The 25,565-nt window shown below is 45.2% G+C and overlaps 1 protein-coding gene across 1 annotated transcript in view; it reads left to right on the top strand.

The window, feature by feature from the left end:
* Nucleotides 1-16,078: 16,078 nt before the first annotated feature.
* The window catches only part of LOC115089152 (GLIPR1-like protein 1), a 345,328-nt gene continuing 335,841 nt past the window's right edge, over nt 16,079-25,565 (top strand). The window contains exon 1 of the mRNA XM_029597153.1: nt 16,079-16,478. Within this exon, the coding sequence (XP_029453013.1) occupies nt 16,308-16,478 (171 nt within the window). The 5' untranslated portion in view covers nt 16,079-16,307. The remainder of the gene's footprint in view (nt 16,479-25,565) is intronic.

The raw sequence follows: 25,565 nt of genomic DNA, 5'->3' as shown, positions 1-25,565 counted from the left end.
CAGCAGCAGCAAGACACCCTTCTTTCACTAGATCATAAGGGCCTGGAGTGCAGAAAACATGAGGTCCATTCAACCTATGATGTTTTTGAAATGGCATCAAGGGTCTCTGCAGCAGGAATCAGTGCCCAAAGACTCACATGGCTGCAGGCCTCAGATCTCAGACTGGAGATGCAGGAGTGACTTGCTGATATGCCATGTATGGAAGAGAATCTGTTCAGAGATAAGGTCAAGGACGCAGTGGACCAAATCCAAGACAATCATGTGACCCTACAGCAACTCTCCACTGGCACTCAGGACCCACCGACCTCATCCAAAAGGTCATCCAAAGGGCCCAAAGAAAGTACTACTCTCCAACCCCTCATTCCCGTCAGTCTCATCAGGACTCTCATAGCCACCCCAGGCAACATAGATCTCCAAAGCCCCAGCAGTTGCCTCAGTCAACTCCTGGGATGGGGTTTTAACTGGAATACAGGAGACATAGCCAGGTTGCCTGTAACTGGGATGATGGACCTGTTGGTCAGGGGAAGGCTTTGATCCTTTGTGAACCGATGGCCCAGTGTAATCTCAGACCAGTGGGTACTCTCCATCATTCGCGAGGGGTATAAACAATCTATTGGCCTGTCAAATTGCCCCTAAGCCCATTTTGGGGCCCGGTTGCACATGGGGAAGTACTAGTATTGGAGCACGTCTCCCTCTTAACAGCCAAAGCATCCAAACCTGTTTCACTAGGGCAAAGAGGGCAGGGATTTTTCTCCTGGTACTTCCTAATACCAAAGAAAACAGGGGAACTCCATCCCATCCTAGACCTGAGGGTCTTGAACAAGTTCATCAAAAGAGAAAAGTTCAAGATGGTTTCCCTGGATACCTTGTTCCCTTTCTTATAAAAAGGGGACTGACTATGTTCTCTAGATCTAAAGGATGCCTTACACTCACATCAATATCTTTCCAAGTCACCAGATTTGTGGTGGGAAAGCAGCACTTTCAGTACCACGTTCTGCTGTTTGGGCTTGCGTCAGCAGCATGTGTGTTTACGAAATGCCTAGCTGTGGTGGCGGTGCACCTTTGCAAACTGGGAGTTCATTTTCCCATACCTGAATGATTGGCTGATCAAGAGCATCTCTTGGGCGAGGGAAAACTACTCCATGAGCTCAACCATCCAGGTGCTAGAGACACTAGAGTTAGTTATCAACTACACCAAGTTGCATCTCAGCCCATCATCTCAATTGAACTTTAAAAGAGCCCTGCTAGATATGACTTGGGCCAAAGCCTTCCTGCCTCGAGAAAGGGCCATAAACCCGATGACCATCACAGCAGGAATTCAATAAAGCCAGCAGGCTTTATTGTACCAGCTTGGCACATGCTGAGACTGTTGGGCCATATGGCCTCCGCTGTTCATGTCACTCCCTTAGTACGTATACACATGCAATAAGCCAAATGGATCCTGAGGTTGCAATGGTGACAGGCCACTCAAAAGCTCCAGGATCGCATCTGAGTCACTTCATCTCTCCGGGACTCTTTGTCCTGGTGGCAGGTAATTTCAAATCTGGAACTGGATGTTGTGTTTGTGGCATTGTGGACCTTTGGTCGCAGTGGAGGTGTTACCGCCCATGGGGAGGAGCCTCGAGGGGAGCCACTGTGATAGGCTGATACAGACAGCAGAGACAGAATAGGACAGTCTTTATTATACTGCTTGTAGATGATGGTATGCAAGAAGAAAAGGCACAGATCCAGGAGGTGCCAATACGCTCGACGGGCTCAGTAGCGTAGTCTCACCCAGATGGTCATGTTTAGGCAGAAGCCCTCAGTGCGGGAGATGCTGCGGCTGGTGGGAGGCATTGGAGCACCGGCTTGTAGTGGTACTCATGGAAGGAAGGCTTCTTCTTGTGGAAGGTAATTGGGACCGAAGGTCCGTGGTGCAGGATATCAGAGGAGGAGGGCCTTCGAGGAGCAAATACCCAGTATCCTGTAATCCTGTGGAGATAGAGGAGAGACTCCTGAGGAGTGATAGTCAAGTTAGTGAGGACCCCAAAGGGAAGCAGAGTGAAAGACCCCGAGGAGCGGGTGTCTAGAACTCTGAGGAGTGAGGCCCTTGGATAGCGTCTAAGCCGCAACTTAGAGCTGGCAGAGTAGCACAGTAGAGACTTTGCTAACTCACTGGTGTAGTGGAAGCAGAGGATTGAAGTACCCGGAGGTAATGACGTCATGCGGTGGGGCCACCCCCAAGGTTCCCGCCATGACATGTATTTGAGCGTCTGGTGTGTGCCTAGGAGGCCCGTGTGCAAAGGAGGCCACGGGAGTGATCATGGTGACTGGGAACGCCCATACCCATGGAGGACGCCGAGGCCCATGGAACTCGGCACCGGAGGTAGTCATTCTTCCCAGAAAGGAGAAAGAAGAGAGAAGAAGGTAAGGCAGAGAGGTCACAGCCATCTAGGACCAACAGACGCAACACTGGAGATCTCCTTCCAAAGTCATCCGACCCAAATTGTCCTAAAATGGATGTATCCTGTTGCGATCATGGATCCCTGGGCCAAGGGGGAGCTGGCACCACCTTGAGGAGGAGCCCCACAGGTCCCCACTTTCAGCTGGCAAGGCCAGGGAGAGTCTGAGACCCCGCTAGGGCTTCACCACTACCAGCCCTCGTTCTCCAAAGGTTGAGCCCTTGGGTACCAGGGCCAGCTGGACTTACATGGGTCTTAGGTGCGGAGCATCTTGTGGTCCTGGTGGAAGCGTGGGTCAGGGCAAGTGGCGAATCTCGTGGTCTGTGGTCCAAGCAAGGTTCAAGGTCCAAGCAAGGTTCAAGGGGCCAATGGGTCAGGAACTCAGTACTGGAACAGGATCCTCCAAAACAGGAGCAGGAGCCAGGAAGCCAAGGCAAGGTCTAGAATCAGGCCTTGCCTAGATATAGGCCGAGGTCAAGAGGGTGGAGCCGGGGAACCTCCCGGCGAGTTCCCTTTAAATGGAAATGAGTGGCGGACGCCTAAGGCTGCCGGGGGGCAGAGGAAGCCGGACGACTCCGGCTGTCCTGGGAAGGCTGTGCCGGTGGCGGAAGCTCGTCGTGGGGCAGAACGCATTTGCCTGCTGCCCGCAGCTGCCACCAGAGTCCCCGGGCCGACCCAAAAGGTCGGGGTTTGTCAGGGTGATCTGCGTGGAATTGAATGATTAGGCTTTTGTCAAGGGCACCCAGGAGTTCTCCTCTGGGCCGAATCCTTCCCATGATAAAAAGTATTTCCATCTTTGGTCTCTTCTCCTGATGTTCAGGATTTCTTGGACTTGGTACATAGTCTCCTCTTCCGCGGAGACTGCAGGAATCTTGGGAAGCTTCCGAGAGGGCCATGACAACACCAGAGGCTTTAGTAGAGATGCGTGGAAGAAGTTATGAACTTTCAGAGAAGGTGGTAAGCGAAGCTGGTACCTGACAGGTCCTAGTTGTCGGAGAATGGGAAAGGGCCCAATGAATCGCGGAGCCAATTTCATGGATGGAACCCTCAGTCGAATGTGACGGGTGCTGAGCCACACCTTTTCTCCTGGGTGGAACTGTGGTGCTGGTTGACGGTGACAATCGATGAATTTCTTGGCCGATTGGGCAGCCTCATGGATCATTTGCTGGGTGTGGATCCAAAGCTCCTTTAATTCTTCCGCGGGCGTTGACGTAAACTCTCAAGAATTGTTTCAGAGCTCGATTAGTACGCTCCGCTTGGCTGTTCACCTGGGGATGATAGGCGATGGTGTAGTCAAGGGAGACATGGAACTTCTTGCAGAGGTTCTGCCAATACTTAGCGATGAACTGAGGTCCACTGTTTGAGGTGATGTGCAGGGGAAGACCATGGAGCCGAAAGATGTGTTAGATGAACAAATGTGCCAGATCAACTGCTGAGGGAAGGCCGGCTAGGGCTGTAAAGTGAGCCATTTTGGAAAAACGGTCTACCATCACCCATATGACCGTGTTGCCTCTAGAGGCGGGCAGGTCCACAAGGAAATCTGTAGATACGTGTGTCCACGGTTCTTTGGGTGCAGGAAGAGGCTGCAGTAAGCCCCAGGGTTTCTCCACCAGTGTCTTCTGCTGGGCGCAAAAGGGCAGGAATCCATATATGCATACACGTCTTGGCGCATCCTCGGCCACCAGTAATATTGTTGCAGCAAGGACAAGGTCCAGGCCTGTCCGGGGTACCCCGCGGTACGGGAGTCGTGGACTCATTTTAGGACCCTGTTACTGAGTCTTCGATGGACGATAGTCATGCCAGGCGGTACCGCCTGGGTGGCCGCGATGTTGACCCGAGCAGGGTCTATGATATGTTGCGGTGGTTCTTCGTGGTCCTCTGAGAACGAGTGGGATAGTGTGTCTGCTCGGAGGTTTTTAGCCGTGGGCTAGTAGTGGAGTTCGAAGTCGAATCGGGTAAAGACAGGGCCCAGCGGGCTTAGCGAGGGTTAAGGCGTTGGGCTTGCTGTAGGTGCTTGAGGTTCTTGTGGTCTGTGTAGACCGTGATTCGATGCTGCGCACCTTCCAGCTACTGACGCCATTCCTCGAAAGCCAGTTTTATTGCCAGAAGCTCCTTATCACCGAAGGTGTAGTTGCGCTGAGCTTGGTTAAACTTCTTGGAGAAGAAGGAGCAAGGTTGCAGGGTCCCAAACAAGTCGTGTTGGCTGAGTACCACCCCTACTCCTTCAGAGGAGGCATCCACCTCAAGTATGACGGAGCTCTGGGGTCTGGGAGTCGAAAACAGGGCTTGTGCAGAAAGGTCTCCTTAAGCACCCGGAAAGCCTCTAGAGTGTCAACCAGCCAGTCTTGGACGTTGGCCCCCTTGCATGTCAGGGCCATGAGGGGCGCAGCCAACCTGTAGTAATTTTTTATGAAGCTGCGATAATAATTTGCGAAGCCCAGGAATCGTTGAAGGGCTCGTAACCCCCTGGGTCGCGGCCATTCCTGGATGCTTCTCAGTTTGGTCGGGTCCATAAGGAAGCCCCGGCTGGAAACGATATAACCGAGAAAAGGGAGAGAGTCGCTTTTGAAGAAGCATTTCTCAGGTTTAGCATAGAGATGGTTCTCGCAAAGTCACTGTAGAACCTGGCACACATCCTGGTGGTGAGCCTCTAAGGTCTGGGAGTAAATCAGGATATCATCTAGGTATCTAGGGTGGCTGGTGGGCGTGAGGATCGCCTGGTAACATGCCTACCTGGTGCGAAGGTGGCGGACCTCACGCGTCACCTAGATAGGATTTTAGACAGTGCTGGGGAGGAGCCGGCTGTCGTGGTACATGTGGGCACCAACGACATAGGAAAATGTGGGAGGGAGGTTCTGGAAGCCAAATTTAGGCTCTTAGGTAGAAAGCTTAAATCCAGAACCTCCAGGGTAGCATTCTCTGAAATGCTCCCTGTTCCACGCGCAGGTCACCAGAGACAGGCAGAGCTCCAGAGTCTCAATGCATGGATGAGACGATGGTGCAAGGAAGAGGGATTCAGTTTTGTTAGGAACTGGGGAACCTTTTGGGGAAGGGGGAGCCTCTTCCGAAGGGATGGGCTCCACCTTAACCAGGGTGGAACCAGACTGCTGGCACTAACCTTTAAAAAGGAGATAGAGCAGCTTTTAAACTAGAACAAAGGGGAAAGCCGACAGTCGCTCAGCAGCGCATGGTTCGGAGAGAGGTATCTTTAAAGGATACTAATGATGCATTAGAATTAGGGCATCCTGACAGTGAGGTTCCAATAATTAGAAAAGTAGTCCAAGTGCCCGTAACTGCCCATTAACTGCTATTAATCAAGTTTACTTAGGGAATAGTCACTGCTATTAATTGCATCAGTAGCATGGGATCTTCTAGGTGTTTGGGTAATTGCCAGGTTCTTGTGGCCTGGTTTGGCCTCTGTTGGAAACAGGATGCTGGGCTTGATGGACCCTTGGTCTGACCCAGCATGGCAATTTCTTATGTTCTTATGTTCTTATGTTCTTAACTAAAAACTCACCTGAGCTAAAAAATTCTAACTTATCCCTATCAATTAAAAAGCAGAATGAAAATACAAACAAAAAACAAACTTTGAAATGTTTGTATGCTAATGCCAGAAGTCTAAGAAGTAAGATGGGAGAATTAGAATGTATAGCAGTGAATGATGACATAGACTTAATTGGCATCTCAGAGACATGGTGGAAAGAGGATAACCAATGGGACAGTGCTATACCGGGGTACAAATTATATCGCAATGACAGAGAGGAGCACTCAGGAGGAGGTGTGGCGCTTTATGTCCGGGATGGCATAGAGTCCAACAGGATAAACATCCTGCATGAGACTAAATACAAAATTGAATCTTTATGGGTAGAAATCCCTTGTGTGTCGGGGAAGACTATAGTGATAGGGGTATACTACCATCCACCTGGTCAAGATGGTGAGACGGACAGTGAAATGCTAAGAGAAATTAGGGAAGCTAACCAAATTGGTAGTGCAGTAATAATGGGAGACTTCAATTACCCCAATATTGACTGGGTAAATGTATAATTGGGTCACGCTAGAGAGATAACGTTCCTGGATGGAATAAATAATAGCTTTATGGAGCAATTGGTTCAGAAACCGACGAGAGAGGGAGCAATTTTAGATCTAATTCTCAGTGGAGCACAGGATTTGGTGAGAGAGGTAATGGTGGTGGGGCCACTTGGCAATAGTGATCATAATATGGTCAAATTTGATTTAATGCCTGGAAGGGGGACAGTAAGCAAATCCACAGCTCTTGTGCTAAACTTTCAAAAGGGAAACTTTGATAAAATGAGAAAATAGTTAGAAAAAAACTGAAAGGAGCAGCTACAAAAGTAAAAGGTGTGCAAGAGGCATGGTCATTGTTAAAAAATACCATCCTAGAAGCACAATCCAGATGTATTCCACACATTAAGAAAGGTGGAAAGAAGGCAAAACGATTACCGGCATGGTTAAAAGGGGAGGTGAAAGAAGCTATTTTAGCCAAAAGATCTTCATTCAAAAATTGGAAGAAGGATCCAACAGAAGAAAATCAGGAATCAGGGCAAAATCAGGGCAAAATTAGGGGCAAAATCAGGAATCAGGACTCGCTCCTCGAGGCCCCATGTTCCCTGACTTGCTGCCTGTGTCCATCTCCTCTTCTACTTGGAAGAATTCATTACAGACACCATCTGTGAGTACTACTACCATCTACTCCTCAGAGTTGTTTCCCTGGAACCAGGTACTCGCTCCTCAAGGGCCTGCCTCCGTTCCAGCACCAGTGCCATCTTCTATGGAGAACTGCTGGGTGAGTACTTGCCAACGAGTCTCTGTGCTCAGGGATCTGGTACTCGCTCCACGAGGGCAAGCTCTCCCTATCTCGGAGCTTCACCACACTGGGAACTCTGTGAATATCTCAGTGTACTCATTTTCTCAGTTCTTCTTCCTACAGCACTGCTACCGGAGAAGACGCTGTTCCAGCGCCCTGAGGAATACTAGCCCAGCCGGGCTCCATATTCTACTCACTACCGCCACCTCTGGTGGCTTCACAAACTGTCTAATAAAAGATAAAATCTGTGTTTGTGTGTCCAGAGCTGAGCCTGACCTGTAGCCCCCTCACGGGACTTTCCCCCGTGGGCATGGTCAGCTGCCACAGTGTCCAAGGGTCCACCCAAACCCTACAAAACATAACAACAACACTGTACAAACACAAAAAGATAGTCCCTTCTCAATAGAGCTTACATTCTAATAAGACAAACATACAGAACAAGGCTTGGACTCAGGGCTGGAGGAACGACTAGGCGAGTGCCTAGGGCGCTGAGACTTAGGGGGTGCTGCGGCAGCCGGTAGAATTTTGAAAGAGCAAAAAGTGCCCTTTCAAAATTCTGCCAGCCCCCGACTTGCCATGCCTCCCCCCCAGTGCCACCCTCCCGACGCCCCCCTGGTGGTCCAGTGGAGGGCCCGGGAGCGATCTGCCACTCCCGGGGCCTCGGCTGCCACTAACCAAAATGGCGCCAGTGACCTTTAGCCCCTACCATGTGACAGGGGCCGACCAATGGCACCAGTAGCCCCTGTCACATGGTAGGAGCTGAAGGCCACCGGAGCCAGGGGCGGATTGGCCTATCGGGGGATCGGGCTTCCCCCAGTGGGCCGTCTAGCTGCTCACATGGCCGAAGAAAAGAAGATCGGTGCAGCCGGAGACCAGGCTGGCCCTGCACACCAGCCACAGCTCAGTCTGGCCAACATGATCAGATTGATTGATTGATTGATTGATTGATTTATTTATTTATTTATTTATTTATTTATTTATTTGAGGTTCTTTATATACCACCATTCGTTTAGTAACATCATGTCGGTTCACATTCAACAATGTTTAGCAGCAGCGCTAGAACAAACAGAGATTAGCGGCAGTGCTTTACAATTAATGTTCAACTTAAGAGAAAGACCGTTAGTTTTATAACAGCGTTAAGACAGAGGGGATGACAGATTGATACATGGTAGTGCAAACAGGGAAGGGGGTAACTGAAGAAAACTGCAGTAGCATTAAATAGATAATTACATAGATTAAAAGGAATCATATTTATAGAGATATTAATAGGAGAACTTTAGGTAACTCAGAAGTATAATACATATTTACAGAACTTAGTCACAGGTATACGCAAGGGGGGAAATGCTGAATATGAATTTGGACACTTTATGTAAAGGCTTTTAAAAATAGCTAGGTTTTGAGTTTTTGCTTGAATTTTTTCGGGCATAATTCCTGACGAAGATCAGGTGGCATACTGTTCCAGCAGGAGGGGTCGGCTATGGCAAAGGCACGTTTTCTAGTTGTGTCGAGTCTGATAGTTTTGTGAGAGGGTAAATGAAGTGTGGCTGCATGTTGTGGTCTAGGGGTTCTGGAGTGTTTGCGGAACTGTATGGCATTATTGAGCCAGGTCATGTTTTCAGTGTATAGGGTCTTATGTATAGTACTTTGTAGGTGACTCTTTGAGCAACAGGGAGCCAGTGCAATTCTTTAAATATGGGAGTGATATGATCTGACCTTCTTGTGTTAGTGAGGATGCGCGCCGCAGCATTTTGCAACATTTGTAGTGGTAAGATGGTGGAATTGGGTAGGCCTAACAGGAGGGCGTTACAGTAGTCAATTTTAGCAAATAATAGGGTTTGAAGCACTGTACGGAAATCACATTGGTATAGGAGGGGTTTTAGTTTTTTTAGAGTGTGCAGTTTGAAGTATCCATCCTTTATAGTATTATTGATGTGTTTTTTAAAGTTAAGATGGTTGTCTATTGTGACACCCAGGTTTTTGACATTTTGAGTAGAGGTGACCGAAGGGAGAGGAGAGGGTGTGGAAGATTCTTTGTTGTTGCCTTTGTTGGAGGAGATTATCATAATTTCTGTTTTGTCAGGATTGATGGCTAGGTTAATGCTGGTAAGGAGTGCGCTAATGTCTGAGGGCCGTTTCCCATTTCTTGAGGGCATTGTTCAGCGAGTCTGTAATAGGGATGACAATTTGTATATCGTCAGCATAGATGAAGTACAAGATGCCCAGTTCTGATAGGAGGTGACAGAGGGGGAGGATGTATATATTAAAAAGGGTAGAGGATAGGGCAGATCCTTGGGGTACTCCATGGTTTATATTGTATAGTTGCGACTCTTTGTCCCCGAAATTGACTTTGTATTGCCTATCTTGAAGGCAGGACTCAAACCAGTGCAGTGGGGTATCAGCTATACCTATTTCACTGAGTCGGGTAATGAGGATATTGTGGTTTATGGTGTCAAATGCTGCCGATATGTCAAGCATGGCTATGAGATAGGAGTGCCCTTTGTCGAGCCCGGTGAGGATGGCGTTGGTGAGTGAGATGAGAAGGGTTTCGGTGCTAAGATGTTTACGAAAGCCAAATTGAGTGGATGAGAGAAATTTATGCTTTTCCAGGTGATCCATAAGTTGTGTGTTTACAATTTTTTCAAGAATTTTCACTAGGAAAGGTAGATTGGAAATGGGATGGTAATTAGAGAGGTTGGAGGGCTCAGCTTTGGGTTTTTTTAGTATGGGTTTGATGATGGCTTGTTTCATTGCGGTAGGAACTTCACCATGGGTAAGGGAGCAATTGATAATGTTAGCAATGTGGGGTGCAATTATTTCAGGGATAGATATGAGGAGTTTTGTAGGTATGGTATCACTTGGGTGTGTGGCTGGTTTCATTGTTTTAATGGTGTTTTCAATTTCTAAGGAGCCGGTGAGCTCAAAGGAGTTGAAGGTGGCATGAGGTATATTGGGAATAGATTTGGTTGGAAGATTATTGTTAGGAAAACGGGTCATGATTTTTGCTATTTTTTCATGAAAGAATTTGGCTAGTTCTTCACTTCTCTTTTCAGCATCTTTATCAGGGCAGGGTGTAGTGTTGGGTTTTGTCAATTTGGCTACATATGTAAAGAGCGCATTTGAATTATATTGCAAATCGTGAATTCTTTTGGCATAGTAGTCCTTTTTTGCATTGTGGGTTTGTTCACGGTATTTGTTTAAGGTTGCTCTGTATGTTTTGCGTCGTGTGAGAGAGGGGTCATTACGCCAGTCTCTCTCTAGTTTTCTAAGGGTGCATTTGAGCATTTTTAGTTCGGGAGTGTACCAAGGGTTTTTTGTTGTATTGGGGGGTTTGATTTTCTTTGCGCGTAGAGGTCAAATTTCGCTTGCAACAGTATTGGTAAGAGAGTGCCATGATGCGAGTGCAGTGTTAGCGTCTGATAGGTCAAGATTGTGCAGTTCCTTATTTATTTATTTATTTATTTATTTATAGGCTTTTCTTTGCCGACATTCATAAGGCACATCATGCTGGCTTACATTGAATTGAAAGGAGGAAAATACAAAGAACAGAATAACATATCGTAATTAAAGCAAAAGACGTAAAAATATGTGCAAGGTGAAGCATTATATCAGATATATGAGAGCATAAAGCAAACTGATAGGATAGGGTAGAAAGGTAGAGAGAAAATAACTTTGTACAATCTATACAACTTTATCTTTATCATTGTGTAGGTATGCCAAGGGTTACAAGAGTGCAAAATTTCCAGGGGGAAAGGGTGTGGAGGCACTAGTGGAAGGGGAGGGGGGGAGGGGCTGGCAGTGGAAAAGTCATGGAAAAGGTCCAGTTAGGTGAGGTCTACGTAATATTTGTGTCAGGGTAGGCCTGCTTAAAGAGCCATGTTTTGACTCCTTTTTTGAATTTGGTAAGAGATGGCTCTATATATTGAGAGCATTGGTAAGGTCATCTTTCGAGCATAGCTTGTATTATCACATTCATGTGGAAACTGGAGATGTCAGACTAGCACTGAACTAGGGAAATTGAAGATTTGTCACGTGAAAGGAGATTTTTACTTTTAAAAAAACAAAAATCATTCTTTTCAGTTTGAGGTCACACCCTGCTGTTATCATTCAGAATGGGAGAACATACACAGGCAGTGTCAAACAGCCTCCATGCCTAGGGCTTGCTTTTCTAATCAGTGATTGATTGCTTGAGCCTTTTACCAGCGGCCAGTGGAGGAGGGGATGACGAGGTCGGAGCTCCTTCTCTATCGGCTTTTCTTCGCCCCGCTGGCCTGGTCTTTTGCTGCGCCAATCTTTCTGTGTGTATGTGTTTCTGTGTGGGTGTATGTGGTGTGCCAGTTTAAAAAAATGAAATGTGATAATACATATACCTCAACTTTTGTGCTGGTAGCGCAAATTTTGAAAAGTTGGATGAAAGATGAAATTACTGAATTTTAAGCATCCCTCTTTTGGAAAATAAAATTTAACTTAAAGTGGGTAGAGACAAATACTAATGCAAAAAAAAATTAAAATAAAACGTTCATCTCAGCAAAATCTTAAATTAAGATACTGATGCCAGGTGGGGTTTGTTTGGTTTTTTTTAAAGCATAATTTAAGCATGAAGACTAGAATAGTTCCAATCTGAACAGGTTTTGCTTTTTTTTTTAAGCCTTTAGAAAATATATATGTTATGACCCGGAGGTATCGTGAACCCTTGGACCGACGGGGAAGTTGGTAGTACCTTAGGAGATGGCTCCTCAGGTTCCCCTGTTGGATGGCGAGGCAGAACAGAAGTTGGAACTGGCTGGATCTTCGCTGCAGGCGACTTGGATGGACCTTTGAGAGGTCGAAGAGGCGTGGAGTCGGTGCAAGGGCCAACTGGATCTTCACCACTGGAAGCCCGCGGCCCCCCTCGGGAGGAGCCCGTAGGGACCCGAGCCGCTGGGACTTAGGTGGGCCCTTGAAGGAGGATGGTCTGAGAGAAGTCCGAGTTCGAATACCAGAGGATCATCGCTTGCCAGTCCGAAGTCACACACCGAGGAATCACCGAGAAGAAGCAGGAATCAGGAACCAGGAACCGAAGCACCAGGAGACTCACTGGAGCGAGCAGACTCAAGCAAACAAGTTGCCAAGTCGACGAGTGAATGGAGGAAGCCTGCTTATATACTTCCCCGTCCTGGCCCATCAGGCACAGGTGAAGTCAATTTGGAGGACGAGGTCCCTTTAAATTTGCAGAGGAGGCGTGGCCATCTTGGATCCTAGAAGCCCAGCAGAACGGCCTGACGCTGCGAGGGGAGGCCTGGGGTGTCACCCCCATCGGCAATCCCCGTGGGGAGGTGCGGGGACAAAACGGCCTGGGTTCCCCGGTGCTGCTGCGGCGGCTTGATGCCGCGGCTCAGGTAGGGGGTCGCGGCCATGGGTTGCCACGGAACACAACAGTATATTTTTAAATGACTAAGACTGGAATCTTCCCATTTAAAAAGGAAGCTGACTAAGGATGTCTTTCTGTTCCATATCTCCCACATGAATAATCATACGACTGATAGTTTGAAGAAAGACACTTGCTTTATTGCCTGAAAGCATAAAACAAAGAGAAGCTGTACGGTGTGGGTGGCTGTCCCTTGGGAGGACAGAACCTGAAGGAAGGGTGTCATTTTGCCTTCTGATAGGAATGTGGTTTTCTTATTTAATGGTTGGGGGCATCACTTTCACTTTTAGTAAAAGTGAAAAATCATGCTGCAAGTCTGAAAGCAAGGTGCTTCTGTGAGAGTGTAATGTGTATGTGAGACAGGGAGGTTGCTTTGTGTATGTGAGACAGGGAGGGTGCTTCTGTATATGTGTGTGGTGGATATGTGAGACAGGGAGGGTGCTTCTGTATGTGTGTGTGGTGTATATGTGAGACAGGGAGATTGCTTCATGTATGTGAGTCAGGGAGGGTTCTTGTGTGTGTCAATGTGTGTGTGCGAGAGAGAGATGGAGCATGTTTTTGGCTGGCTTGTGGCTGTGAGAGAGGGCATGTGTGTGATTGAGCCTGTTTATTTATTTATTTATTTAGCACTTTTATATACCGACATTAGTGTGCAACATCATACCGGTTTACATCCGAACTGACAGGAGGAAAGTACATAAAACAGGGACAGGGGGGCAAAGGACCAAACGAGGCAGAGGAGAAGCCGGAGGCAGAGCAAAAGAAATATAATGCAAATAACAGGTAATATACTGTAAGTAACATGACATAGTAACAAAAAACTATATACAAGTTTGTTTGTAAGTGAGATATAACATGTGTGTGATTGAGAGCTTGTGTATAAGAGAGAGCGAGAGCATTGTGTGATTGAGAGAGACTGGCCAGAGAGGTGACGTGTGTATATGTGAGAAAGACTGATGAGGGAGATGACTGGTATGTGTGTGTTTGTGTGTGTGTGTGTGTGAGAGAGTGAGAGAGACTGGTTGGGGAGATGATTGGTGTGTGAGAGACAGAAACTGGTCCTGAGGGTGTGACTGGTGTGTGTGTGTGTGAGAGAGAGAGATGAGACTGGTTGTGGTCCCTAAGGAAGAGGACTGTGAGGACAGCTTCAGCAGCTACTGCTGCTTCTGGTGTGGCCTGCAAGGGAAAGGAGTAGGAGAACTGCTTGAAAGGGTAAGTAAAGGTGGCTTTTTAAGTTCATTTTTCTTGATTGACTACCATTTTAATTATTGGGTAGTATGTGATGTGTCTGCTGTTTGAAATATTTTATTGGTGTTTGGTAAAGCTTTCAAAATTTGCATGAGTCTTTAATTATTGGAGATTTTATTCATCAGCTGTTTTGAAATTATTTTATTAGTATGATTTTATAATTATGATTAATGATTTATATATCTTGATTTTATTGATTTGTTTCACGAGGAATGGTGAAATTTTTGTTTTTCCAGTTACACTGTATAGAGTCTGGCGTGATGCGTTTTACAGTTCCGTTTTTGTCTGCACATTTCTATTTATACTTTATGTGGCTTTATTCTGTATTTGGTGAGGGTTTGTGTTCTGCATGCAAAGACCGAGATGAAGCATTCTTTTAGCATGTGGTTTCTCTGTAGGGATCTGTAGTAGCTTGGCCTGTTCTGTTTTCCTGATAGGAGGTGTATTGATATTTTAGATTCTGGTGTAATATTTGTGGTATTCTTTTTCATAGGTGGGGTTGTTATTCTTTGAGTGTTGGCAAATAGTACTGTGTTGATACGGAAGGACCATGCCGAAATATATCACAATAGGTATGATGCCATATGAATTCCAAGATGCAAAGTTTTCTTGTTGGCATCACAACAGTGCATGACATTATCTCAACAACTTGTATATTAATTTTACTTCAGAATGTCATTTTTCATGTAAAATATGTTATAAATGCATAATTTAAAATTGTGTATGGGGAGGGGGCACCAGACTGTAAGGTTTGCCTAGGGTGCCTAATACCCTTGCACCAGCTCTGCTTGGACTCCAGTACCAGCTCCTGCTGTGCTGTTAGCAGAAGGCAGTGAGTGCAGTTTGTCAAGCCAGGCTGTGCACTAAGGGGCGGATTTTAAGAGCCCTGCTCGCGTAAATCCGCCCGGATTTACGCGAGCAGGGCCTTGCGCGCCGGTGTGCCTATGTTCCATAGGCCTACCGGCGCGCGCAGAGCCCCGGGACTCGCGTAAGTCCCGGGGTTTTTCGAGGGGGGCGTGTCGGGGGCGTGTCAGATCGGCGTGGTGTTTTGGGGGCGGGACGCGGCGTTTCGGGGCGGGCCCGGGGGCGTGGTTTCGGCCCGGGGCGGTCCGGGGGCGTGGCTGCGCCCTCCGGAACCGCCCCCAGGTCCCGTCTCGGCGCGCTAGATGCCCGCTGGCGCGCGGGGATTTACTTCTCCCTCTGGGAGGCGTAAATCCCCGACAAAGGTAGGGGGGGGGTCTAGATAGGGCCGGGGGGGGGGTGGGTTAGATAGAGGAAGGGAGGGGAAGGTGAGGGGAGGGCGAAAGTGAGTTCCCTCCGAGGCCGCTCCAATTTCGGAGCGGCCTCGGAGGGAACAGCGGCAGGCTGCGCAGCTTGGCGCGCGCCGGCTACACGAAATCGGCAGCCTTGCGCGCGCCGATCCAGGATTTTAGCGGATATGCGCGGCTACGCGCGTATCTACTAAAATCCAGCGTACTTTTGTTTGCGCCTGATGCGCCGACAAAAGTACGTGAAGGCGTGCTTTTTGAAAATCTACCCCTAAGTCTGCTGTCTCCTCTGAGCTTCCATGCAAGGAGTAGAACTTGAGAGCACATGGACTGGTCTAACTCAGTACCTAGTCATTTCATTGTCTTATAACAGCTCAGCTGAAGCCCAAGCCTTTAGTCTTGGGGGGGTCAGTGGGAAGAAAAAGATTTCAGGTCCAGGCAGGAATCAGGTTGGATTAGGTGGAGTTTCGGAGTGGTAAGAGAAGGGATAGCAAGATTACAGGTCTGCAAGGCAGAAGCTTTGCTGCTTTTCAAATTGTAAGCACAGTCCTAGTTTGCCTACTGGGAAATTCAGGCCTGGCTATGCTCATAAATTGGCATTCAGCCTCTCTTTCCCACCCCCCAAGTCCTGGCACTTAGCTTAACTTCATCTTGAAGAACCCTGGAGTTGGTCTGGTTCATCTGCGTTTTTAAATTACAACAACTGTAGTCGCAATTTGAATACCAATTATATTTCACCTTACTTATCAGGCCCTGCCTGGGCCTTTCTCCTGAATGCAGTCTAAAAACAATAGAACGTTTACGTTTATTTATTTAGTAAACGTTCCGATCGATTTCAGGGAAGGTAGAATCTCTTCGCAGTTTACACTGTTTTTTTTTTTTTTGTATTATTACACTGCACTGTGCCTACGAAAGACGCCGGAAGAGCATAGCCCTCACAAGATGGTGTTATGCAGCAGCCACGAGCCGAGGCGCGCCTTCGCACTTTACTAGTCTGCGCGCGACGACGGCACCCGGACCCCGCTCAGCGGCAGGAACTCAACGGACGTTTGAAGCCAACGGGCGAGCGGTGACCGGGGGCACCACGCGCGCGTTCCTCTGGCAGCAGTGTCGCAGCGAGCATGGCGAGCGGACGGTTTCTGTGCCTCTTAGCTGTGCTGGAGTTTTCTCTCTACTGTTTCTGTGCTGCCGTACCTAGACACACTGACCCGGTCTTTATTAAAAAGATGGTTGACGAACATAACCATTACCGCTCCACCGTCAAGCCACCTGCCGCAAATATGCTTCATATGGTAAGGCCAACTTGGCTCTTAGCGTTTTTATCTGTTTTCTAAATATGTCTGTAAGTATGGTCAGGTTTTTTTTTTTTCTCTTTAATGCCTATCAGTATGTTAAAATTTGTAAGAGATTTTGTAAAATGGGATCTGTTTTGTGAATCTTTAGGAAATCTGAAAGAAGTGAGAGAGAGAGACTTTTCCTTTCATGTATTTGGCAGGTCTACTGAAAACAGACTTAACCATCTGTTCTCACTCGAACTCCTTTTAAAGAAACATTTAGCAAGCAAGCCATTGTGCTAGATAAACGAAAATGTAGGATTCAAAACTTGTCGAAATATTAAGAATGAATAAAATGCCATGTCCTTTCCATTTAGTGCCCTTGCCACCCGTGACATCTTACCAGTTGTTTTTTTTTTTTTTTGCCTATTCCAGGCCTGTTCTTTCTTCCCCCTTCCCTTTTAGAGCCAGGTAGCTGATGCTGACAACAGCATGGTTTAGCCATCTCCGTCTTTAGTTTTGGGTCCTGCTGCTGGCATGGAGGTGAGGAGCTGATTTAAGATTTTGGCATCCATAGGCAGAGTGGTATGGCGGTTCTTCTTTTGAAGTTGTGTCTGCAGATCAGTGGCGTACCTAAAGTATGTGGCACCCAGGGCAGATACTACTACCTTTGGTATCCCCCCAGAGCAACCCCCTGTTATATGCCCCCTCTGTCTCCTCTCACTTGAAACAAGTATTTATTTATTTATTTCGTGGTTTTTTTATATACCGCGGCACGTTAATAACATCACCTCGGTTCACAATAAATAGTAAATTAGCAACAGGCTTTACAGACAATATGAAGTAATGAGAGCATATCAAATATCATAATATATCATATATAAATTAAGCACAAAATAAGAACAATAAAACACTTAAACTATGGATTAGCATGATCTAAAGTTAATGGCAGATTTAAATGAATATAATTGTGGGGAAAGCGACCGATAAAGTTTAACAGCAGTATACAAGCAGTAGGCAGAAATAGATAAGAGAGTTAAAAAGGAACTTAGAAACATGGATAGGTACAAGGCGTTTCAGTGACGGTTGAAATCATACTGAAAGAAACAAACAAATCTTTCTTAGAAGGAATGAGAGTGAACACAATTTTAGTGAAACAATACAAAAAGTCTTTATTTCATGGACTTGCTCCTTCTGGCTAAACTTTGACATAGTCTTGATCGGGGCCAGGGTTGATACCAATGTATACAGGCTTACGCAGTCCTTTTGTATTGCCGCCTCCTTAGCAGCCTCATCTGCTAACTGATTCCCCCTGGCTTCCAGGGTGGTAGTTTTATTTTTTTATTTTTTGTAACTTTTTATTTCTGAATTTTCAATACAAATAAAGTATTTGTTTACAGTAGAATAGAAACTTGGTTAGTCATTAAAGATAACATTCTTATAAAGCATATAAACCATAAAGTTATTCCATAATGGCTAAACTATAATCTCAAACTTCTCTCGTTGGGGGGGGGTTTAGATTTGAGGAATAATAACAAATTAAAAGAAGAAATGGTATAGCCCTGAACAAGAGCAGTTAATTTTCTTTAACGATTCTCTCTGAGGCACCATTGGCAGAAAAAGAATCAATAAAATCTCTTAAATGCTCAGGTGCAAAGAAAATGTAACAATCACTCCCCTTCCTTACAATACATTTGCAGGGGTAGCGCAACATAAAAGTTGCACATACAGAAACTGTCTCCTGCCTCATACTTAAAAAGGCTTTACGCCTCTCTTGAGTGATCTTTGAGATGTCTGGGAACATGCGTATAATTATATCATGAAAGGGGGTGTTTAAATGGTGAAAATACTTAGACATAATTTTGCTAATATCCTGTTCTGCAATTAGTGTAACAATCAATGTAGCACATTCAATAATTTCTATTGCAGAGGATTCAAGAAACATACGGGCCGATTAACCCGCCACTGGACGTGCGTTTTCCCTTACCCCTTATTCAGTAAGGGGCCGAAAACGCACGTCCAATCCCCCAAACTTAATAGGGCCTGCAACATGCAAATGCATGTTGATGGCCCTATTAGGTATTCCCGCGCGATTCAGAAAACAAAATGTGCAGCCAAGCTACATATTTTGCTTTCAGAAATTAGCGCCTACACAAAGGTAGGCGCTAATTTCTTCGGGCGATATTAAGTTGGAGGTCCTGAAACTTTCCAAAAGTAAAAAAAAAAAAAAAAATTGAAATCGGCCCGCGGCTATTGGGTTGAAAACCAGACGCTCAATTTTGCCGGCGTCGGCGCTCGAGCCCGCTGACAGCCGCCGCTCTAGTGCAAAAGGAGGCGCTAGGGACGCGCTAGTGTCCCTAGCGCCTCCTTTTACCTGGTTTTACCGCCGGGCCTAATTAGCATACTGAATCGCGCGCACAGGAGAGTGGCCTGTGCACGCGCCAGGAGAGTGGGCGTTTGCCCGCTCTCCCGCGGACTTTATTGAATCGGCCCGACAGATTATCTACATCAAATTTGTTTTGCTCTTGTGGAACATTTTCCCCTCTTTCAGCACCGGTTCTGGGAATGAAATAAACCTTATTTATTACAGGCATATCAGAGTCCAACATCTGAAGAGTCTCCCGGAGATATCTTTTGAAAGTTATTATGGGAAGCTCACCCATAATTTTAAGAAATTTGATCAATCTCACATTAAGTCTCCGGTTCCAGTTTTCTAGTTATTCCAATCTTCTGGACAATGCAGTTCTGGACAATGCAGTTCTATCTTTTATTGTTGCCTGGTTGAAAACTTGTATATTTCCTATTTCTGTTTCCATTCCATTCACTTCTTCTTTCATTACTTGCAGTGACAGATTTTGCTCAGAAATCTTATTGTTTAAAGAAGAGGCTATTTGTTCCATTCTCTGGTTGCTAGCTCTTACAGCAACTGTGAGATTAGCAGAAAGTTCCCATAATGTCTCCATAGTTACCACTGCTGGTTTTATAGGGGTTTCTATATGCTCACTTGATGAAATTGATGTTCCAGTGGCTGGTGCACTGGCTGCCCCTCGGTCAGGCGTCTCCGAAAGTCGTCTTCTCCCTGCCTTCCTGAGATGCTGACTTCCTCATTCAGCGTCTCTAGCAGAGTCTCTGATGACACTCCCCTCTCAGCTGGTGGTACAAGGTTCAAGGGAGGGCTGAGGGAAACCTCTGCCTCTGGCGGTGTCGAATTTCTTCCCTTCGGCACTGCAGCAAGGCTACTTCTCCCCCCCCCCCCCCCTCAGTCGTTCCTGCTCCCGGAGTTGTGAACTACCTTCACAACTCCGGGTTGTGAGCCTCTGTTCAGATAATTGTGTCGAAACTGAAGGAAAAACCCTTATTCTCCCTTTACGTTTTGCTGGCATTTTAAATTATTTATTTTTCAAGATAACAAAGTTCCAAGGAATATAGAATGCTGTGCAAAACGAAACTGCTCAGCAACTCACTCACACAGCTCCGCTCAGGGCGCCATCTTGCCCCCCCCCAAACAGTGGGTGGTAGTTTTCTGATGGCCAAGTACATGAACCACTGCACACATCCCTTGGAAACCTCAGAAAACGCTGAACCGGACCATGGCTTGGGAATACCAGCATCAATGAAGAATAGTTTCAAGGACAAGCATGCATTTCAGTGCTATGCACTAGATTTTTTTTTTTTTAACATTTGTGGCTCTGGTCTGTGTAAAAATAAATACCCTGTTGTGCTTGCAATTTAGATGATTGAACAGTATTTTTCAACACACTCCTGGGCTAATGTATCATTCTAATGTGCCTTCATAAAGCTATTCTCGTGTCTCTCTTGTAATGCCTCTAGGAGGCACTGCCACAAGTTGTGGTGTGATAACTGCTTTCCATCTAATTAAATAACTCATATTTTCGATCTATTTTCTTCTCTTATGCATTACCATGCCATAACTTACTCTTCCCTTCCAAAAACTTACTAGTAACCCTCTGTTCAAATAAACAAAACTCTTCCCAAAAGCAGAGCTCCTTCAATTCATTTTTTAAAATCCTTGAACCTTGTATGAATTTATTAAGATGTCTGAGAAGCAGTTTATATTAGTGCTTTGAAACATGAAATTAATCAAAAGAAATTGTTGCTGGATAGGGTAACAAAGGCTCTTCTTACTTAAGATAACCAAATGGATGCATTTTAACTTTTACCAGAATAAAGCAACCTTCCTACTCAGGTCTTTTTTTTAAACTCTTTCTGCAGAGAGGAGTGAATTCCTAAGGGTGGGGCTGCGCCTCCTACTTACAGTAAAACAAGCTTACAGCAGAAGTAACTTGGAAGCTGATCAATATTTTTACTTTACACTGCAATCAGTTTATTTATTGACAAAACACTTTCCTGATTAATTTGTAAATGGGCGGCATGGAGCTAGGGCCTAGCAGCAGCTCCTGTATCTACTAAAAATACCCCATCTCTTCTCTTTATGTTCCTACCTTTAAATTTATCAAGGGCTCTCATTCCTGAGCTCCCTCCTTAAATATCTTATTCACTTTAGTCGTCATAATTTTAGCTTTTTGTTTCTGCTTTTCCTCTTACCTCCTTACAACACTTTTTGGGCTTCCTTTAATAATTCCTCAATTGATTTTTCATTCAAACCCTCTATTTTCTGTAATTTCCTTTGGATATTAGGCTAGGATTTGGTGCCAAAATTAATTTTCAGCAGACCCTGGCTTACTGGGTCTTCAGGGCACAGTCCGGAATACTATCTCATCTTTCCCCGTACCCGTTCCAAGAATGCCAAAGGGGTTTTCTTCGCGCTCTTGCTGTATTTCAAAAGCTTTTACTACATTCTGGTTCCTAGGTACCGCTTCCCTAACTCCCCTTAAAATGAGACTCTGTAAGTCACTCATATGGGCTCTATCTGCTACCTCATTATTATCCCATCCAGGGTCCTTATTAGGGTACTTTTGTTCTGCGGGGTCTCTTCGCCCCTGGGTGGGTGTTCTCTTTCCCATATCCTCATCCCTGCTGCTCTGGTCATAGCTCGCTTTTCTCCCGTAAATAAGATACTGAGTATTGACATCAGTTCTGCCCATGTATACCATACATACCCTCACCCCTCCCTCCCCTAGTTTTCGAGTTTTTACTATGTTACTATGCTCATGTTACACACAGTTCTTTGTAAAGGCTCCGCCTATATTTATTTTGGTTTGTAAGTTATCTGTAAACCGGCACGATGTGCAAATGGTTGCCGGTATATAAAATTAAATAAATAAATAAATAAATGTGTGTATATATATATATATATTAGGACCTAAAAACTGATCTAATTGATCTGCTAAACCACTTGGATCATCTAACAAGGATTTAATTTCCTTTTTAAAGTTTCTCACTTCCCTGCTATAGGTACCTACCTCAGTGGGTACAAGGGGTCTGGTTTCTCCGGCTTTTCTGATCTTTTATCTTTTCTCCGAGCTCCAGGTCCCAGAGGATCTGGGAGCGGATACTGCTCTGTATTCTTTATTAACTGCTTTAATTCTTTATCTAGCCAGAGGCACCATGCCGGTGCTTTTGTTTTTCTCGCCTTCGTTCCTTCCTTTCCTATTCTTCTCTCTGTGCCCTGGCTGCTGCTGCTTCTGCTGTGCCCCAATCTATTTTGGGATCTTTATCTGGCTCCCCATGAACCCCCTTAACTATTGGGTTTTCGTCTGATTCCCCGACACTTTCACTTTCATATGCCGGGGGAGGGGCACTAGGTAGTGCATGCACGGGATCAAACGGTGGCAAGTGATCCTGGGGTCCCATTTCTTTCCCTCTATCTCCCAGGGAGGATCATTTTTAGGAACTGTCTTGGGTTCTGGTATTTTAATGGGCAACATTGTTTCCCTGCCACCTGTTCAGCAGGCAGCATATTCTGCCTCTTCCTGAGAAAACGGTGTTTTCCTATTTACATACATATTTAATGTCTGACATAACCAATTCGCATCTGCACCATATGTTGGCCAAAACACTGCCGGCTGTTTTATACCCTGTCTGGGCCATTCAAAACAACAATATTTTATCATTTTCCTTTTCTTTCTTATTTCTTGTACAAGACCTGTTCTCCCAGGACCCTTTACATATTTATTTTATTTATTTATTTATTGTTTTTGTTATACCGAGTTTCATGATAGGCATCACATCAACCCGGTTTACAAATAACAAGGAGTGTAAAGCATAACGTAACGTAAAAAAACAATATTTTCAATAAGAACCTTGAACTTTAAATACAGTGAATCAGAAAAAGGGAGAGGGAAAGTTACAAAAAACAAGGAAAATAAACTTGGGATGGAAGGGGAGAAATTGAACAGCACAATATTTACATTTCAGCCTATTGATACATTAGAATAGCAAGTGAAAAAATAAGACTATGAAACGGTACATAGGTAATCAAATGAATAAATATGACAGTTGTGAATGGTAATAGTATGATAAATATTCAGCAGGAATTAGTGAGAGAGGGTTTGAGGTTGGTTGATTCGTGTTTACATTCCATTATTGCATACGAGTTAGTGCTAGTGAGAGGAGGTTTTATTCAAGGCTTGGAAATGCTTTTTTGAAAAGCCAAGTTTTTAGTCTTTTCCTAAATGTTAAAGAGCATGGCTCTTGTCTCAAATCAGGTGGGATCGAGTTCCAGAGAGCTGGACCTGCTGATGAGAAGGCTCTGAGACTCAAGGATTTATGTTGGTAGGTTTTGGCCTTTGGAATTTGGAGTGACTCTTTGTAGTGTTCCCTGATAGGCCTGGCGGAGGTGAATTTTTTAAGTGGTATTTGTAGGTCAAGTTGCGTGTGTTGGTTGATAGTTTTGTATATGATGTTAATGGTTTTGTACATGATTCTATAGTGGATCGGAAGCCAATGGAGGTTTTTGAGAATAGGTGAAATGTGGTCAATTTTCCTGGAATTTGTAAGGACTCTGGCTGCAGAGTTCTGAACCATTTGTAAAGGTTTGGTGTAAGAAGTTGGGAGGCCTAATAGTAATGAGTTGCAATAATCTAGTTTGGAAAAGATTATTGCTTGCAAGATTGTTCTGAAGTCCTGAGTGTGAAACAGCGGTTTTATTCTTTTCAGGATATGTAATTTGTAGAAGCAATCTTTGGTGGTTTGGTTAATGAATGTTTTGAGGTTGAGACGATTGTCTAGGATGGCTCCTAAGTCTCTTACGTGGGTTGTTTGAAGGAGTGTGGGTGGTTTAGGAAGTGTGTTATTGTTTTCCGGTGATATGAGCAGGAATTCTGTTTTCGAAGCATTGAGTACAAGGTTTAGACTGTTGAGGAGAAGTTTAATTTCTAATAGGCAACTGTCCCAGTATTCCATTGTTTTTGAGATTGATTCTTTTATAGGGATTACGATCTGTACGTCGTCTGCAAAAAGGAAATGTTTCAGGCTTAATTTTGTTAGTAGTTGGCAGAGTGGTAGCAGGTAGACATTGAAAAGGGTGGGTGAAAGTGATGATCCTTGCGGCACTCCTCTATTAGAAGGGTGGTATTGGGATTCTTTATTATGAATTTTGACTCTGTATCCTCTGTTTTCTAGAAATGTTTTGAACCAGTTTAGTGTGGCACCTGTTAAACCAATGTTTGCCAGCTGTTTTAGAAGAAGGGCGTGGTTGACTGTGTCAAAGGCCGCCGAGAAGTCAAGGAGGATTAGAAAATATGCTTGGCCTTTATCAATACCAGAGAGTAGGTAGTCCATGAGTGAAATTAGTAGCGTTTCGGTGCTTGCGGCTTTGCGAAAACCATATTGGTTTGGGGACAGAATACTGTGGTCCTCTAGGTAGTTGGATAGTTGGGTGTTTACCAGTTTTTCCATGATTTTAGCTATAAATGGTAGGTTGGAAATAGGGCGGAAGTTGTTGGGATCACATGCATTTAGATTTGGTTTTTTTAGCAGTGGCTTGATTGAGGCAGTTTTTAGGTCATCTGGGTAGATGCCATGTGATAAGGAGCAGTTTATAATATCTGCTAGGGTTTTTGCTATTGTGTCCGGGATAAGAAGAAGCATTTTGGTAGGGATTTGATCAAATGGGTGTGATGACGGTTTCATTCTTTTTAATACATTTTGTATCTCTGTGATTGTGATGGGTTCAAAGGCATTAAGCTGGATGTCTTTATTTTGGGGAAGATATGTGTTATCTGGAGACGTAGTGTTTGGAATCAGCTGATTAAGGAGATCCGATATTTTTTTGTTAAAATGAAGAGCCAATTCGTCTGCTTTAGTCTGGGCTTGTTCGGGTGGTATATCTGGAGTGATAGGTTTAGTGAGGCTGGAAACGAAGGCGAATAGAGCTTTTGAGTCAAAGCTGAGATGATGAACCTTTCGGGCATAGTAGTCTCTTTTGATTTTCAACGTGGTACTTTTGTAAAGATGGAGTGATCGTTTGTAATCAGAGAGTGAGGCTGGTGAAGGGGCTTTGCGCCATTTTCTTTCTTTTTGCCGAAGTAATTGTTTGAGTTTTCGTAGTTCATCATTATACCAGGGTTGACGTTTGGATGTATTAGCAGACCTTGTTTTGGTTGTCAGTGGGCAGAGAGTGTTTGCTATAGATTTTGTTATTTTGGACCAGGATTGGAGGGCAGCGTTAGGGGTAGATACTTCAATGAGTGGTAGATCCGAGGTTAGAGCTTTACTTAGATGTTCCGAGTTGCAAGGTTTTCTGTATAGGAAAGAGGGTCTTGAGTTGAGTTTGGAGTCTGATCGAGGTAAGGAAAAACTGGTGGAGATTAGAGAATGATCTGACCATGGGACTTTTTTGCAATTTGGTTGTTTTGTAAGAGAAATACCAGTGTTTGTAAAGAGTAGATCGAGCGTGTGGCCTGCTTTGTGGGTGGGTTTATTGATTTGTTGTCTGAATCCCATCGCTGACAGTGCGGTGAGGAGGGCTTCACAGTTTGTAGAGAGGGGAACTTTGTCAACATGTAAATTGAAGTCACCCAGGATTATAGCAGGGGAGTCAAGATTGAGATGCAGAGTTATGGTTTCGATGATAGGAGAGGAGTCTGACTCTAGTAAGCCTGGCGGGGCGTAGACTAGCAGGATTTGGAGTTGTTCTGATTTGAACAATCCTAGTTCTAGTTTAGTTACTGTACTGATGGG

This window comes from Rhinatrema bivittatum, chromosome 4 (genome assembly GCF_901001135.1).
Source record: "Rhinatrema bivittatum chromosome 4, aRhiBiv1.1, whole genome shotgun sequence".
Taxonomy (NCBI): Eukaryota; Metazoa; Chordata; class Amphibia; order Gymnophiona; family Rhinatrematidae; genus Rhinatrema; species Rhinatrema bivittatum.
This window is presented reverse-complemented; position numbering and strand designations above follow the sequence as displayed.